Raw genomic sequence first — 16,281 nt, forward strand, 5'->3', positions numbered from 1 at the left:
GAGATTTAAATTTTTATTAAAAAAATTTCTTGATAGTTCAAACACTCGCAAGTGCTCGCGCGCGCTCCAATGGTAGCACAATAAATTTCATTGCATCGTCACATTACAGATAGAAATGCAACTTAAGGAAGACATGGTAAGTCCCCAAACACCATTATATTCTAAATTACTCAGAAGCGCCTTGCCGCAAGCTCCATCACAGTCCATTAAAAATGAATAATTATTGTTACGCCTTTCTGTTGCGTCACGTCATTATTTAAAATGATCACGTCATTATGTCACTGTTACAGTTTGGAGATCTTCAAAGTACTTAAGTTCTATCATCGAGTCCAACAACGTTTTCAGTGGCATAAAATCTGCCCATAAAGCCGGCGCTATCTTCTCTCCAGCTATTCTCTTCCACTTCCACTGAAATGTTCAGGTATCGCTGGCGCAGAACCCGAGCTGCGGCTTTCGGTTGCCTCTGTCGGGTAAGGATCCCTTTCTTGTTGCCAACAATTCGCGTCGTCTCTGAAAACAAAAAGAAATGGCGAAAATCTTTAGAGAAAACCTTTGTCGTTAACTGACTCAAGGCGGTAGTATTGATCCATCCGAGCAAAACAGTTGAAAACTGTTTCAGCTTGGTATCAAAAGAAATCCGGGATTGCAATAGCTTTGCTTTATTACGGCGTACGACTGGTTTATCAAACTTGTGCCACCTTTTCACCGAGCACACGCAAAACTAAAACAAATCGCGAGAAGGTTACGCGCGTTTTCCCGTGCTCCTGGCTTTTGAGTTCTCATGGGCCCTTTCAACCTTATTTGTTCGTCTGAGTTTTCTCGCACTTCCGGGCCTTTGAGTCTTACTGGCGTTGTGACCACACTGGTATTAGCTTTACAATACCCAGTATAAATGTGCTCTCTAAAGCAAGCAGTATCCTGATATTGAAGCAAAATTGTTGTGAACCTCATTTACGGTAAGACAATCTTACGTTGTTTGGTCATGAAGTCCGCAAAATTCCATATCAGTTCACCAACAAAGAATTCTTCCCTCAATTTATCAAATACGGGGAAATACTGCAGAATGGTTTCCACCTATTTGTTTGGAACAAAACGAGATCCAGTCAGAATTCCACCAAAAAATTCAACACAACCAATTAAATTTCCCTGAGCTAGGAGTAAATTTGAAAGGTCTAACCTGGTAATCCTCAGTAAACATGAGAGGTGGGTCCTGAAGGAAAGAAGCAAACTGCAGGCGTTAGTTTTGATCATTCTACATCTTTCAAATAAGTAAAGGTAATAACAAAATTTGTTATCCAACTGTGCTTCGCAGAGTACAAATAACGCCCAAACGAGTACAAGTATCTCGCAGTATTTGTACTCCAGAGAACTGGTTAAAATTCACCCGCACTGAAACAACAATTTGGTGTGTTGGATAGTAAATCTCTTATAAAACGTTTTGTTCTGTAGTATCGCTGAGCATTTTCACTCATTGTTTATATTTTGACTCGTCCTACGGGCTCGTCAAAATACGGCACAACCCGTAAAAATGCTCAGCGATACTACATAACAAAACGTTCAATAAGATATATATATATACATAATTATACTTCAAGATTTAGGTTACTTGAACTTTTACTGCAACTCTGAGTTTCATGCCTCTTGCGAAGCAAGAAAAAAGTAAGAAAAAAAAAAAAGAAAAGTTCAAGTAACTTAAATCTTGAAGTATAATTATCCATAGCTCTAGCCCTGCTATTGAGCACTTTTTAGTAGATGATGATCTCATTCCGCCATTTTGGTTCTATATATCTATATATATCATTAGAAAGTATATATATATATATACTTCGTTATTTCATCAACTGGACAATTCCCTTCTGCAAATCAAATAACTAGGATCACAAAGAGCAATTTTTAATTGAGTATCGAAAGTGATCCGCGTTTCCTTAAGTTTGCTTTACCTTGCTCATTGATTGGTCTAGTAAACTCGTGCTTTCCTTTCGGCCAATCAGAAGCAAAATTAAAACCGATCTTGACTTGGTCAACCGCGTTTTCCCGCGCTTCTGGCAGTTTGCCTGTTTTTACTTGGAGTCCCGATTGGCCGCTCGCTGATTGGTCTCGTAAACTCGTGCTATCCTCTTCACTAATCAGACGCAAAACTAAAACCAATTAAAAATTGGTTCATGTTTTGGCGTGCACTATCCAGTTATGGAGCACGCGGGAAGTTTGGAGAGCACGAAAGAAGCGTAAGAGCTGCCCGAGGCGATAGCCGAGCGCAACTCTAGCTTCTTTCGTGCTCTCCAAACTCCCCACGTGCTCCATAACTCGATAGTGCACAGCTGAAAGCATGAACCAATTGTTTTAGAACATAGCCGGTGGAATTGTGTATCAAAATCCGACGCGAAAAACGGACAACAATATCAGTTGAAGCGAATCGTCACGGCGCTGATGCCGAGTCTCTTTTTCCTTTGTTTTTCTCTTTTTCTGCCTCATTTAAGAACTCTAGCCCAAGGGAAAAGGTCGAAACATTGTCTTCGTTTTCGGACTAGTAGGCCGAGTTTCTGTTTGTATCCATTATTGTCGCGAAATGCATTATTTTTCCCCGCGCTAACAATAGCCGCTCGCGCGAAAAAAAAAATTTCTGGCGAAGTCGGATTTGCTGACGCTATCAGCGTGCACTATCGGGATTTTGAGCACGCTTACGTATAATGAATTTGATTGCGCGACTCTGCTAGCTATGTTCTAATCGTGACTTGGTCTACCAGTTTTCCCGCGCTTTTAGCACTTTGCCTGTTTTTAATTTGAATTCTGATTGACTGTTGTCCTGACTGTAATTTTGGTATTTCGAAGCTCAATTGAGAACAAAGTCTGAGGCTATCCTTACCAAAAGTAAAACAGAATTTTGGGAGAAGGACCTTTCTTTTTACTGGCGCAGAAATTTTTAATAAACTTCCTTTAAACATTGTGAAGAGTGAAAACATTCAAACGTTCTGTCGCCGAGCAAAACATTTCCTTTTACCGTAATTTGATATTTTATTTACTATGTTATGTTTTAATTGTGTTTTTAGCTTTGTAGTTTTAGGCTGTTGATGTAGTTGTGAAATCTTAGTCATTGTATATATATATATATCTTTCTAGAAATTTGATGTAAATTATTTTCAATACAGGGCCCCTATGGATACCAGCCTTAGAGCTGAATGGGCTACCCTGTGTAAATAAAGTTTGCTTTGCTTTGCTTGCTTTGCTCTAACTATTACACTGCTGCTGACCATGTGAAATCCAGCGATCGTGCCAGCTCCATATTCAGATTGAGCCACTGGTTTATTAAACGTGTCAAACCAGGCTCTAAGCTCTCCCTCTAACTGGCGGCTGATGAGCTGAGTTTGTCCACAATCTTCGTACCAAGCATAGTAGCGATTGCACAAAATTACATCAACATACTGCACCTATTTGAAAAACACGGGATAAAAAAGTGTATATGTATTCACGTTAGGAACCTTTGCTAGGGTTTGAGGTAAGATAATAATATGTGGCCTGCTCGTAGTTGGCCTATGCTAGTCAAGAGACTAATATTCTTTCGGAAGTTGAAAAGTAAAGTGGAATTACTTTGCTCTGTGGTTGATCGAGAAAACTCGCCCTACAACGTCAGCAGATCGGAGGCGAAATGTTACCAGTTTCGACTTGGTCACTTGCATTTTCCCGCGCTTCACGTGGCTTCGCATTCTTATTGGCTACTAACGATGTTTTCGTTGTTCTGATTGGTCGTTTTGATGAGTTTCAGTTACAACACTCAACCAAAGAGCCCTCTATCGCAAGGAACTTACCGCCTTATCTTCGTCGGCGCGGGAGGAAGTGACAAACGTGACAGGTCGAGTTGTATCCAATGAGCGAGTAAATTCGATAACGGATCTGTCAAGAAACGATAACCATGCTCGTCAGACAGCGATAATGACAAAATTAAAATGGAAGCGGGAACGTAGGTTACCGGAAGATCCTAGTGTGGTATTCTTGGGTAAAACACTGAAGCCATTAGACTCTGCCAAGGACTTGGGAGTCTTCCTTGACCCCCATCTGACCTACGATCACCACATTTCACGTGTAGTGTCATCTTGTTTCGCAAAGCTTTGTCAAATTAATAGAGTGAAAAGGAGCTTCGACAAAAAAACACTAGAGTTGTTAATAACGTCGCTAGTTTTTAGTAAGATGCTTTATTGCTCATCTGTATGGTCAAATACCACACTCCAGAATATAAACAGATTACAATCTATTCAAAATGTTACCAGTAAGATCGTAACAAACTCTAGGAAGTTCGACCATGTAACACCTTTGCTTCGTGAGCTAAATTGGCTTCCTGTTAAAGAAGAATTATTTTTTAGAGACTCCGTTCTGACCTTTAAATGTCAGAACGGTCTTGCGCCTCAATACTTGACGAGTAAGTTTACCAAGCGATCAAATATACATACTCGTAACACTCGTACGCGGAATTCTTTGCAGATTCCGCTATACAGAACGGCTACTGGCCAGCGCACTTTTTCCTATAGAGGGGCCAACATATGGAATAACTTGCATAAAGAACTCAGGCAAAATGCCTCATTGGCATCTTTCAAGCGCGCTCTGCAAGACACACTCTTGAGGCAGACATTTCCTTTATAACCCCTAGAACTTGGTGGAATACTATCTTAAATTCTGACCATGAGTTTTATCGTTATTTATTTTTTTATAAATTGTAAAAAGTTTGTAAATAGTTTTTGAAAAACCTCACGAGGATATTACTATTAAAGATGATGATGAAATACCCGGGACGTTGACAAGAGTTGTCACGAGAGCCTCTGTCTTCCGAGGACGAGGTATTCCCTGTAACAAGTTCTCAAATATATAGTATTGGAACGCTGTCTCCGAAAGGGAGGGTAAAGGGGCGAGAAAGGGCTGGAATTTCACAAATTGAGCAACGAAAAAGGTAAGGAAAACTATCATTCAGTGTTTGGAAGGTATATCTTCGAGGTTAGTCTGTCGTATAATAAATAATTAACCACCCTCCCAACCGATCAGATGCAAAACTAGGACAATCACGACTCCGTCACTGGTATTTTCCTGTGCGTGAACTTGTCCCATGTGATTCGTTTGAGTTCTGATTGATTTACTGTGCTTTTTCCTCCTGTTCTGATTGGCTATTTTGAATACTTTGGTCTTTTAAGAAGTTCATCGAAAGGCGCTCTTATACTGACTGCCAAGAGAGGACGAGGCAAGGGCAGATATCCCCATGTCCAAAAGAATTTCCCCAACCCTATTTTAAACCATGCGCCACGCAATGAAGTTACTTTCATATCTGACTCCTACGACTGCGAGGCCAATGATCACGATGTTATATATCAGATACAATGAAATATATGAAGTTCATATATTTCATCATATATTTTTATCATATATTTTTTTTTTTTTTTCAGGTCTGATTTTCGCTATTGCTTAAATAGCGCTATCTACTGCGAGGATCGTGCATCATATGTATGTTATATATCGTTGCAATTCAGTCCTGGCGTTGAAGATTTCTACATGTATTGAGGAGAGGCTCTGTTCTCTCATTGTCTTTTGCATCTTTAATAAGACTTACTTAAAGTAAGGTCCAGCGGCAGAATCCCCAGATGCTGGTTCATTGGCTACAGACCACATGACAACTGAGGGTCGATTCTTGTCGCGACGAACTAACTCTGCCATGACATCCAAGTGATGGTGGAGCGTGTCATTCCTGAAGTTCTCTCTGGAACAACAACAGAGGTTCATTAAGCCTATTCTAGGCTCATAGTCAGTAAAAAAGAGCGTAAAAAGAGGCGCAGGAAAATGGCAAGCAGACGTGTACGCCGCTTTCTTAACAACGGCAACCGCCGCGCGCCTCGCGTCCACATGCTCGCTGTTTTTCCCGTGCACGCTTTTTCCTCGTCTCCTCCAACTTAGAGCCTAGCAGCATGGGCTTACGTTCGTGTTCGTCTGTTTGGTTCATCTCAATATGATATAAAATTGGGATGTGAAATTACTTGCTTAAAATAAAGAGAAATGAGAAAAAGCGCGATGAACTAATGACAGCAATTTCAGATCGAAAGTAATCTACAATATCGATATTATTGTTTTTAATTCACTCAGTGGATGGTTTGAACAAAACTAAAACCAATCGCGACCAGTTCATAAGTGTTTTCTCTCCCTTGAAGCAATTTGGTTGTTGTTGCCAAGGGAATTATCCTGACCTTTAAACCCCTGAGAGAGATCAATATCTAATTTCTCCTTACAATATCACTTCTAAATCAAACATTATGGTCACGAGAATAAAGGAAATGATCACTAACTAAAGAAGCTCTTGATTGTTAAACAATTTCTCCTTTTAAGCACTTTAAGAAATGTTTAGAGAACAGTATCGAAAACACGTATACTGACGTTACGGTATAAAGGGTAAAATCCATGTGATAGACATATCTGCGGGTGAGTGTCGAACTACATTGGTTTTTCTTTACCTCGCACTAGGATTTGTCTGAAGAACTCGCGCCACCCTCTTTAAACCTAAAACCAAACCATTGAAAATTGCTCTGATTCACCCCTTACTCTCTAATTCCCACTCCAGGGCTTTCATCAATGACAACAATCCCTTGTTCGTCCGCCATGTCCATAATCTCATCAGCGTAGGGGTAATGACTGGTGCGGAAACAATTGGCGCCCAACCACTTGATAAGGTTAAAGTCTTTGGCTATGATAGCATAGTCCATTCCTTTACCGCGAATCTGCAAAAACATTCACAAGTCAGGAAAGGATGGTAATTATTATCCTATCCTCAAATGAGTCATTTCCGAAGCAGTATCGCTCCACCCTCCTAACCAATAAAATATTCAGTTGATGCAAAAGTAAAACAAATCCTAACTTTAGAGAGATTTAGCACCGCGTTTACATGAAGCGTGAACGGCAAGAGTGACCACGTGACCTTGATTTTCCCGCCATTTTTTCACGTTTGCCGGTTGCACTTTGCCGTTATGGGTGAGAGTAACCTGTTTCGCGTTTGCCGTGTGCGTAAGATTTTCTTCACTTTTTCTCTCACAGAGTAGAAGTTCATTGTTGGAAAAAGGGCATCAAAACCATTCTTTGTAAGTCATACAAGGGCGCCTTTAAATGGCCGCCATGACGTGAGCTCACGCGAAGCTAAAGCAGCAAGCTTCACGCTATTTTATGTGTAACGTGATAGGGCAGCTGTTCGTTTGCCGTTTCCGCACATAAACGCGGTGCTAAATCTCCCTTTTGGTCACTCACGTTTCCCACACTTCAAACAGATTGCCTGTTTTTAGTTTGAGTTCTCCTTGGTCAATGATGATGTTAACCTTTGATCTAATAAGTATTTGTTCGCATTTTTTGTTTTTTTTGTTTTTTGTGAGTTCCTGATGGTCCTTTGCAGTTTTTTTGTTCTGATTATTTGTAACGAATTTACCATGCACGTAAAAAAAAAAACCAGCTTTGTCAAGGCTAAGAAAAAGGAAACTAAAACAATGTCACATAGACTCCAAAATTTCTTTCGAAACTTGAAAGTTTCTTTAAAACCTTTTACAGACCACACTACTTACATCCGCATCTTCATGCTTGCCAAATCCTTTGAAGTAAAATGACTTGTTGTTTATGAGAAACTTTGTCCCCTTCACCTCAACTTTCCTAATACCCACAGGTAGGTAGTAAATGTCATCAGTATCATGCAGATGAGAATGAGTTTTGACCTGCAAAGACGGAGACAGGTAAAAGGTACCATAAGTCAGAGATACCCTGGAGTAACTAAACGAAGAGTCAGGGCTCTGTGGTCAGTTCTAAAAGTTTCCAGCAGTAGAGATTATGGTACAAACGAAGTGTTATCACTTGGAAAGAGTGATTGCTTACAGGATTTGGTATTACTCATAAAAAAAGTTTTCTGTAGAGATGCCAACAAAAACCAAATTATCCAGCACAAACAGTTTAAGAAATAAACTGAGGAGACAATTTTTTTCTGTGTATATTTTAGACCTTTGATAATGATTCCATTTGCATATAATCTCAAACTACCTTCAATGAATACAGATATGCTGGTTGATGACTCATTCCAACTGGCCACCAAAGCATTGGATTCTTCACAATCAATGTTCCTTCAAACAGGCCTGAACCTTCAGTTGAGGCTACCACATTACCAGCCTTGTCCATAAGTTCATAACTCATTGACACATTCATGGAGGAGGTTGTGGTGTGAAACTTGACCATGCCCTCATTCTCTGAGAAGTCTGTTGTTATGGTGATATCTGACAGGTGAACAACTGGAGTAGTGTAAAGTTTGACCGGACGATGGATACCGGCATAGTTAAAGAAGTCAAAGGTAGTTTCTTGAACAAAATATCCTGGAGGATACCTGAAGTTACATAAACTGCATATGAGTTATTGATCAAGAGGTCAAGATGGGCTATCTTGAGTATCAGGTCTTCCCACAGGAGGGGAGTGGGACCAAGCAAAAGTGAGAGTTTTCCCCTGACCCCCCACTTTGGCCTTGTCCCTATTTGCATTTTATGGATCAAGATGAGGTCTAAAACCAAAAAGAGTGTAACACCAATATCTAGTCCTGATAATGAGGTGAAGTTGGGTTATAAAGGATTTTTTGTGTGGCAAACCAATATACTTGTCCAAGGAATTGCCCAATAAATTGATTACGCTTTGAATTCATTTTGAAAATCTTACCTATCACCAGTCCTATATTTTATTTCTCCTGGTGGAAGAGTAGAAGGAGTCAAGGTGTTGTTCACTGCAGCAGTTATTCTGTTGATTGCTCCAAAAGACAACAGTGATGTAACATCTGCTTCAAAGGGAAGATGGCCGCCAGAGTGTGTCATCACTTCTTTACCATTAAGCCACTACAACAGATAAGAACCATTTATGTTTTAATCAAAAAGGGTCAGACAAGGAGTGTAAGTTCAAGTGTCTTGAACTGTGGCAGGAGGGGGAGGGGGGACAAGGAATCTGGTAGATTAATTGGCTCTAGCTCGAGTCCTTATAAGAGTTATGTCAATTAATAGAGAGTAATATTCACCTTTAGAAACACCACATCAGAGAGAGGCTTGTTGTTGGGACCAGACAGTTCATTAAATGTATGTATCCCACATACGTTAAAAAAAAAAGACTATTACATCAAAGACATTTGTTGAATACACCAAAACAATGGTCCAGTGATCAAGATCAAATTACTTAATTATACTAATCAAAACTGTCTATGGTGTGGGTGGGATGGAAACTAAAACTTTCTAAGAAGCTAGAATTAAGTATGTTGCTTGCTTGCTTGCTTGATTGATTGATTGCAAGTGACACATGCACAGATACCAAAACTGTAATATACTTAAGTAATTTTGCAATTGAATGCATTAGCGTGGTACTGAGACAGCCATTGGCTCTATCAAAGTCCTATGACTTGCATGCTGAACAAATAGGTCAATCTCAAGGACAGCTAGGACTAATAAAATTATGTAAACTGCCTGTACCCAGTCTAGACCGCTCAGTTGTCGATGTCTAGATTATTTGAATTTATAAAAAGGAATTAGGTAAAGTTTGTAGTTAAGTGGCCCATCCAGCTGGAGCCTAACACCACCAGCCCAACCCCCAGCACTTTTTCAGGTCTCTCTGGCAGTTTGGTAGTGGTGAATTATACTCCTGGGGGAAGAAGGGGACTTTGAGAGTGAAATGTCTTGCATAAGAACACCACACAATGACTGGCCAGGTCATGAACCAAGACCTTTAACCCTTTAAGTACCAAGATCTGTTTGTTCACTCTCCCCTCTAGCTGCTACACATTTCCTTGTTAATTGGTTTCGAGAATTTGGTATTCAATCAAGGTAACAACTTCTACTTGATAAGTTTGAGTATCCTTACTACCTGTTTGCTGGATCATGTATGGATCTTACAGGGAGAAGTTATATGTTAATCACCTGTGGGAGTTAAAGGTTAACCCAGTGTCAGTATTAACAGATACCTGCAAGGTGACAGATTTCAGTTTCCTCTGATCCTCAAGTACACTTTTTCCTAAAGTCTAGTTTCAACAAAGATATAGAGAAACAATAAAACCTACCACGATAGTGTTGTAATGTGCACTTTCAAAGCGGAGCACGACCCTGATTTCTTCAGAATTCCAAGTTTTTGGAGCATAAACTTCCTTGTCATACCACACCCATCCAATAAAGTCCCTCAAGGCTTTGTCTTGTGTTATATCATTATAACTTGATGGTACAGGCATTGGAATAACATCACCTGTCTGAAATAAATCAAAATTAAGGAGCTGTGAGGGCTTTCTAATCATTCTAACTGCATTTCATAACTGAAATGGCAACTTAGAGTTGCTAGAAAGCTAATGAGATCTGAGATAGAAACAAACCCTTTGAAAAATGATTACTTTCTCTTAGTTCAGTGTACTTTCAGTTGTTTGAAGTATCATGAAATTTCTTTGTTTAGAGACTAATGGAGATGAAATAGAGTTTTGGTTTGCTTTCCACTGCAAAATCATGTGGAAGAATATTTTTGAAGCAATTAGCTGCAATTGGATAATTATCATTTGTCTGATGAAGGAATGACGGTAAGCATTTGCAGGCAGGCAGTCTCATCACGCAATGGGGGAGGGAATGTGTTGCATGACAAGACCTTTGAAACTAAAAGGTATATGAAAGAGACTACAGGAAGCCTGGCACCAATGCAGTTCATTTTTGCCAACAATTATTCAGACACCAGCAGCAAAAGACCATAAAATATGTGTCTGAGGTTATTCCAACCCGCCCATACAAAAAAATAATAACTCTTACATACATCGCATGCCTGTTTCTATGTTGCCTTTAAAAAGTTCACGTCGTGCTACAATTACTTGCAAAACGATGACATGATGTTTGGTTGAATGTGATTGTTACATTCACCTCTTTTGACTTGTGTTACATTTGAATCATATATATGCAGTGTTATCAATTAAACCCTAAAGCTACATGAAGGCGGGTGGCAATCACAAAATCTAATTGTCTCGAAGTTCGTCACTTAATAGAAATCGCTGCTAGGTACCGATTATGTAGTAAAAGAGAAAGATTCGACTTGGGATGATTTTCATTATCAGCAAAGTAGAATATGCTCCTGTTATTTACGGGCTTCTGAACCATACAGACAAAGAGCTTAGTAAAGTAATAGAATCCCCAGACATCGCAGTCTTTGGCTGAAGAATATGACTGAATGCGGTTTGAAATAGTGGCTTTAACTTCTTACCTGCGATAGAGGTTTAGCAAACCAATTCTGTTCGAAACCGGTATTCCTATTTGCAGACATATCTGCCCGGAAGTTCCAAAATCCACAAAAATCCTTCACTTCTCGACTCTCGGATTCTCTGGGAAATAACATGCCTGGTAACTTGGCCTTCAAAGGTTCTCCAAGACTAAGGTAACAGCCCAAAAATACCACTGTAAAGGCGAGTTGAAAGTCCATCACATTCGGCGCCATGCTTAGTTGCAGAAGAGTGAATATCCTGTATTAATTCCTGTATTAAAGTCAAGCACATTAAGATCGAGTCACGAGACCAAAAACTCTCCTATTTGCATATTTCACTCTTGAAAGAATCATGTGTCATGCAATACCAGATATCACGGAATCATTCATCGACTTTTCTGTCAACATGCTGCTGATGTTTACGAAGAACAACTCTTTAACGCAAGCAAGTTTGCCTCTTCACCACCCCGAGAAGATTATTCAAACGGAGAGGAAGCTGGTGCAAGCAACAGGTTGTTTTCGGGTTCGCGCGGAAAAGACATGGCGCTGGTACAGACTTCATTATTACAATCCATTTTCATCGTTGTGAGTGTGAATGTCTTTTTTACGATAGCTGCTTTGCCTGGCATGTTATTCCCTAGAGACTCGGAGCGCCGAGAGGTGAAAGATTTGAGCGGGATATGGGACTTTCGCGCCGATATGTCAGACAACCGAAATGGCGGTTTTGAGGGTTTGTGGTTTGCCAAACCATTATGGCAGGTAAGCTTAACTAAATATTACGATAATGAAATTTTGTTCTCAAGACAGTTAAAAATATCAAGATAAACCTTTATATACTTTCTTTAAATCGTAACAAGCCTCTGAGCCTTTGAGAAAAACTCGAATCGTTCTAGCGGAAATTGCCTCGCAAAACAGGAAGAACTGCCAGGGAATCCTCTCTTGAGTTCAGCTTCAACGATCATTTGCTCCTTTTAAGAAATACACGAATTGGCTTTTGTATTCAATTGAGTTTCTTCCTTTCCTATCATCGATTTCTATCTTAAATACCTAGATATTTATGTTAACCTGTAGGCAAATAACGAAACATTTAGCAAACGGGTGTTTAAACTTCTTAGTCTGGAAACACAAAAGAAGGTAATTGATCAAATTAAAATGTTTTGGGACTTGTGAATTAACATATTGTTCAAAATTCGAAAAAAGAATTGACTTGAAATTTGAAAGAATTTAACTTTAACTCAAGGAAACGTGGCCTTTGAGAAATATAATTCCTTTCAACACTTAAATAATTAATTTCTTGTTAAAATGATTTCTACATGCACTACTGATTGCTTTGATTGAATAATTGAATTAAACTTTTTTTTGATAGGTTTCTAATGCAGTCCAAAACTGTATTATATCCTAGCTTACCAGTAAATAGTTTTTCTCTTATGTATATGCATCATGCATGTTTTGACATTTCTTTCATATAGCTCGATACATCTAATCAAAGTACTGATCATGATACTTTTATGATTTTGTGACAATTAAGTGTCTTGAAAGTTGCACTCAGTTGTTGCTTGAGATTGTATTTTTCATAGTTGATAATCAACTAATATATAAAGACAATTTCAAACAACAATTTAAGCAAAGCAGATGGCAAGGTTGAGGACCTGTTTAATCTTAATCAGTCAAGTAAGAAAAAATTATTGTGTTTTTTCAAGTCCTCAGTGTGGCATAAATACATTTTAAAGTCAGTTTCATTATCTGGATAGTAAACAATTTAATAATGCAGGCACCCTCAAAATATTGACTGCCCTGTGAAACTGAATAGATAGCTGATATTAGGCTAAGATTACACTATCGACTGATCTGATTAAGCCAACAATTACTGTGATATTTGGATATACGGCAATAAAAACCTTCGATGTTCTTTGATTTCAATACTTTAATCCACACACTATCCATATGGCAGCCAACGAGTACCACAACAACAACTTTTGCTAGGCATCACGGGATGCCTACAAACACAACCTTTTCACACTTCTGGTACAATTCACTACAATTACTATTTGGTAGTGTATGAAGATCACATTTTAAGTTTTTATGGAGAAACATAGATTGATTTGTGGGAGTATTAAATTTTACTGGTCTTACAACATTGGCCTTTTTTTTTGCTCGTTTCCATCTGTGTTCAAGTGTTCATGTATTTTTTTGTAGTATTTCTCAAAGTCTTGCTTTTTTACCAGTGGCTGAGTTTTAACAAAGCTGCATTCTGAGAAGTTTATCACTTGCTGTGTCTGAAAGTTCTGGTTTGAGAAATCCAGGGTGTCCAGCTCTTAACAGCTTTCCTATAAGTAAATTTATACAAGTAGCCCCAAGGAAATAAGAGAAATTCACCCATGACATCTGAACTCTAATACCAAGCAGAGCTCTGCATGATCAGAACTTTTCACATTGATTTTAAATTCTTTGATATTTGTTTGATATATGATGTTGTTGTTGACAAACTGCAGAGAGTTCAAAACGTAGCCGCCAGACTTGTTGTTAAGCAGGGCAAATTTTGCCACATAACACCGGTGCTCTGTCAGCTGCATTGGCTTCCTGTCTCATTTCGTATTAATTTTAAGGTTCTGCTTTTAACTTTCAAAGCCATTCACAAATCCGCACTGTCCCATATCAATGATCATGTCAAAATTAAGCCTTAAAATTCAAGATATGGACTGCGTTCTAATGACGGAATACTGCTATCTTACCCGAATTTTAAAACTTTAAAAACCCTAGGCGACCGTGCTTTCGTTGCTTCGGTGCCGAAACTCTGGAATGATTTACTTTCAGAAATTAGAATTAAATCTGTCAACACTTTGAAAAAACTCTTAAAGACGCATTTCTTTAGTAAGGCTTTTTATTCTTAGTTAGCTTAGCTTTTAATATTTTATACTACACATGATGTAACTGGTATCTATTACAAAGCATTGTTGTAATGATGTAATTAGTACTTATTTCATGCATTGTTGTAATGATGTAAGTAGTATTTATTCCATGCATTGTTGTAAGGTGCAGTTGATCATCCCACCATGGAAACTGCACAGTATAAATTCACAATTTTATTTATTTATTTATGTAGTCTGGGAGTGTAATTCCAATGCCTGTTCCATCAAGTTACAATGACATCACTGAAGACAGGAAACTGAGAGACTTCATTGGCTGGGTTTGGTATGAGAAAGAGGTTTATGTCCCCAGGTCATGGGAAACTAACACCACCAGAGTTGTCCTTAGATTTGAAAGTGCAAACTACAACACCATTGTGGTAAGATTACTTAGTCTCCGAAGGAAACCTTATTTTGGAAATAGATATGTAATGATTATAGGCTCTTTAAACTTGCAGTTATCAGACCTGATAATCCTTTGAGATGATAACTAGTAAGTAAGTTTGGGTTCAGGATACTTTTTTTGTACCACAGTAAGGGCTTTGGCTTAACCCCTTCCCCTAACTCCACCTTTCTCCTCCCTTTTCACACAGAGATAGAGCTACTGATATGTGTGGATCACTGGTCCTAAATGTTCCGTTGAAACAAGATCCAATATGGAAGAGAATCATATTTAATGTGATAACACACAATGCAATCTAAAATACAAAGAAACCATGTTGGCAATCGGCCTTACAAGTGTTTAAAAGAAACAGAAAATTAACTGTTATGGTTATAACCTGGAAATCAACTGACAACTAACTTCTTGACTGCATGCCTCTATATTTGTGGCAAGTAACTGGTTAGCTAAAGGATGAACTGAACTGAACAACTGAAAAACTAGATTATGCATCTTAACTTAAATGTTTACGTGACAAATTTTGCTATAATTATTACGATATATGAATTTGAACAGAGTGCTTGCTTGACTGCAACAGTAAACATAAACAGCATGCACGTTGAACTTAACAATTAATTATAATAAATGACTGTTCATCAGTGAAACACCAAGACTTCTATAAATGAAAATTCTTAATGCATTCTAACCAGTGATATACAGCATATAATAAAAAAACAGATAGGTTCTTTGGCCCTTCACTCTGAATACCAGCTATTCTCAAGTAAAAAGAAAGATTGTAATGGAAGGATACCTGCTTTCTCCCTACTTAGTGCTGTCAGTATGATTGCTTGGTCAGAAATAATACATTTGCTCTTGTGGTAACTCTCTTTTCTCAGAGGACCTCTGGGGCAGTATTAATGGGTACCAGTGGTCTGTCTGGGAAACTGATCCCTGATGAAATGCTGAAAGTTGTCTGTGAAGAACTAACAGCTAATCCATTGCGAATTTTCTTCATGCTGCTGAAAATAGGATAAGGCCTTGAGTGTGGGCCATTGTGGACTGGGATTGTACAGTTTTTAATTTTTTTACTCTAATTTTTGTTTTAGTGGTTGAACGGAAAAGAAGTTATGCGGCATGCAGGAGGACATCTTCCATTTGAAGTGGATGTTACACCTCTGCTTACCTTTGAAAAACCAAACAGGATCACTGCTGCAGTTAATAACACACTCACACCTACAACACTCCCCCCAGGGGAGATCCAATATCTCACCAAGGGAGACTGGTGAGTATTTGATTTAGTACTGCTCTGTCCACTCCCTACCACATGCTTGTAAGAGCACCTGGTCTTATGACACAAAGCATGGTTTTATCTGCTCTTCTTGTTATCAATTTAAGACTCAGTTAATGAGACATACAATAAAATGACTGAATATATGAAGTTCATATATTTTGAACTGCGGTTATAGATATGTATGATGCACGATCCTCACAGTAGAGAGCGCTATTTATGCAATAGCGAAAATCAGACCTGAAAAAAATCAGGCCTCTATGGGATTCGAACCACTGACCTCTGCGATACTAGTGCAGCGCTCTATCAATCGAGCTAACAAGCCAACTGGGAGCAGGCCGTTAAGTTGATTCATAATAAACCTGTGATGATAAATCAGATATGATGAATATATGAAGTTCATTCAAGACATATAATATTCATCATATCTGATTTATCATTACGGGTTTATTATGAATCAACTTAAT

The 16,281-nt window shown here is 38.7% G+C and overlaps 2 protein-coding genes across 3 annotated transcripts in view; one reads left to right on the forward strand and one right to left on the reverse strand.

Annotated features, from left to right (window-relative positions):
• Positions 1 to 11,740, reverse strand: LOC111339083 (beta-glucuronidase). Its single transcript, XM_022945665.2, has 13 exons — positions 11,610 to 11,740; positions 11,245 to 11,512; positions 10,076 to 10,258; positions 8,698 to 8,870; positions 8,038 to 8,374; positions 7,572 to 7,718; positions 6,568 to 6,743; positions 5,588 to 5,734; positions 3,804 to 3,888; positions 3,249 to 3,425; positions 1,178 to 1,210; positions 972 to 1,074; positions 1 to 510 (listed from the first exon to the last, which is right to left on the reverse strand). The coding sequence occupies exons 2-13, from the start codon at positions 11,473 to 11,475 to the stop codon at positions 311 to 313; spliced, it is 1,992 nt and encodes a 663-aa protein (XP_022801400.1). The 5' UTR covers positions 11,476 to 11,512; positions 11,610 to 11,740; the 3' UTR covers positions 1 to 310.
• LOC111339084 (beta-glucuronidase) overlaps positions 11,649 to 16,281 on the forward strand; it is a 13,779-nt gene continuing 9,146 nt past the window's right edge. The window contains exons 1-4 of one of the 2 annotated variants that reach the window (XM_088742471.1): positions 11,649 to 11,790; positions 11,883 to 12,000; positions 14,345 to 14,527; positions 15,633 to 15,808. In XM_088742471.1, coding sequence (XP_088598597.1) covers positions 11,941 to 12,000; positions 14,345 to 14,527; positions 15,633 to 15,808 — 419 coding nt within the window. In that variant the 5' untranslated portion in view covers positions 11,649 to 11,790; positions 11,883 to 11,940. Of the gene's footprint in view, positions 12,001 to 14,344; positions 14,528 to 15,632; positions 15,809 to 16,281 lie in introns of both variants that reach the window. The other variant, XM_088742470.1, reaches the window with a different exon arrangement.

This window comes from Stylophora pistillata, chromosome 13, assembly GCF_964205215.1.
Source record: "Stylophora pistillata chromosome 13, jaStyPist1.2, whole genome shotgun sequence".
Classification (NCBI taxonomy): Eukaryota; Metazoa; Cnidaria; class Anthozoa; order Scleractinia; family Pocilloporidae; genus Stylophora; species Stylophora pistillata.

Excerpts from the sequence above, each read along its gene's own strand:
- LOC111339083 (XM_022945665.2), bottom strand. The coding sequence starts at position 11,475 with ATGGCGCCGAATGTGATGGACTTTCAACTCGCCTTTACAGTGGTATTT. Across the intron at positions 6,744-7,571 it reads GCAAGCATGAAGATGCGGAT|ATTCGCGGTAAAGGAATGGA; the intron begins GTAAGTAGTGTG and ends ATGTTTTTGCAG. Across the intron at positions 1,211-3,248 it reads CGATCGCTGGATTTCACATG|GACCCACCTCTCATGTTTAC; the intron begins GTCAGCAGCAGT and ends TCTTTCCTTCAG.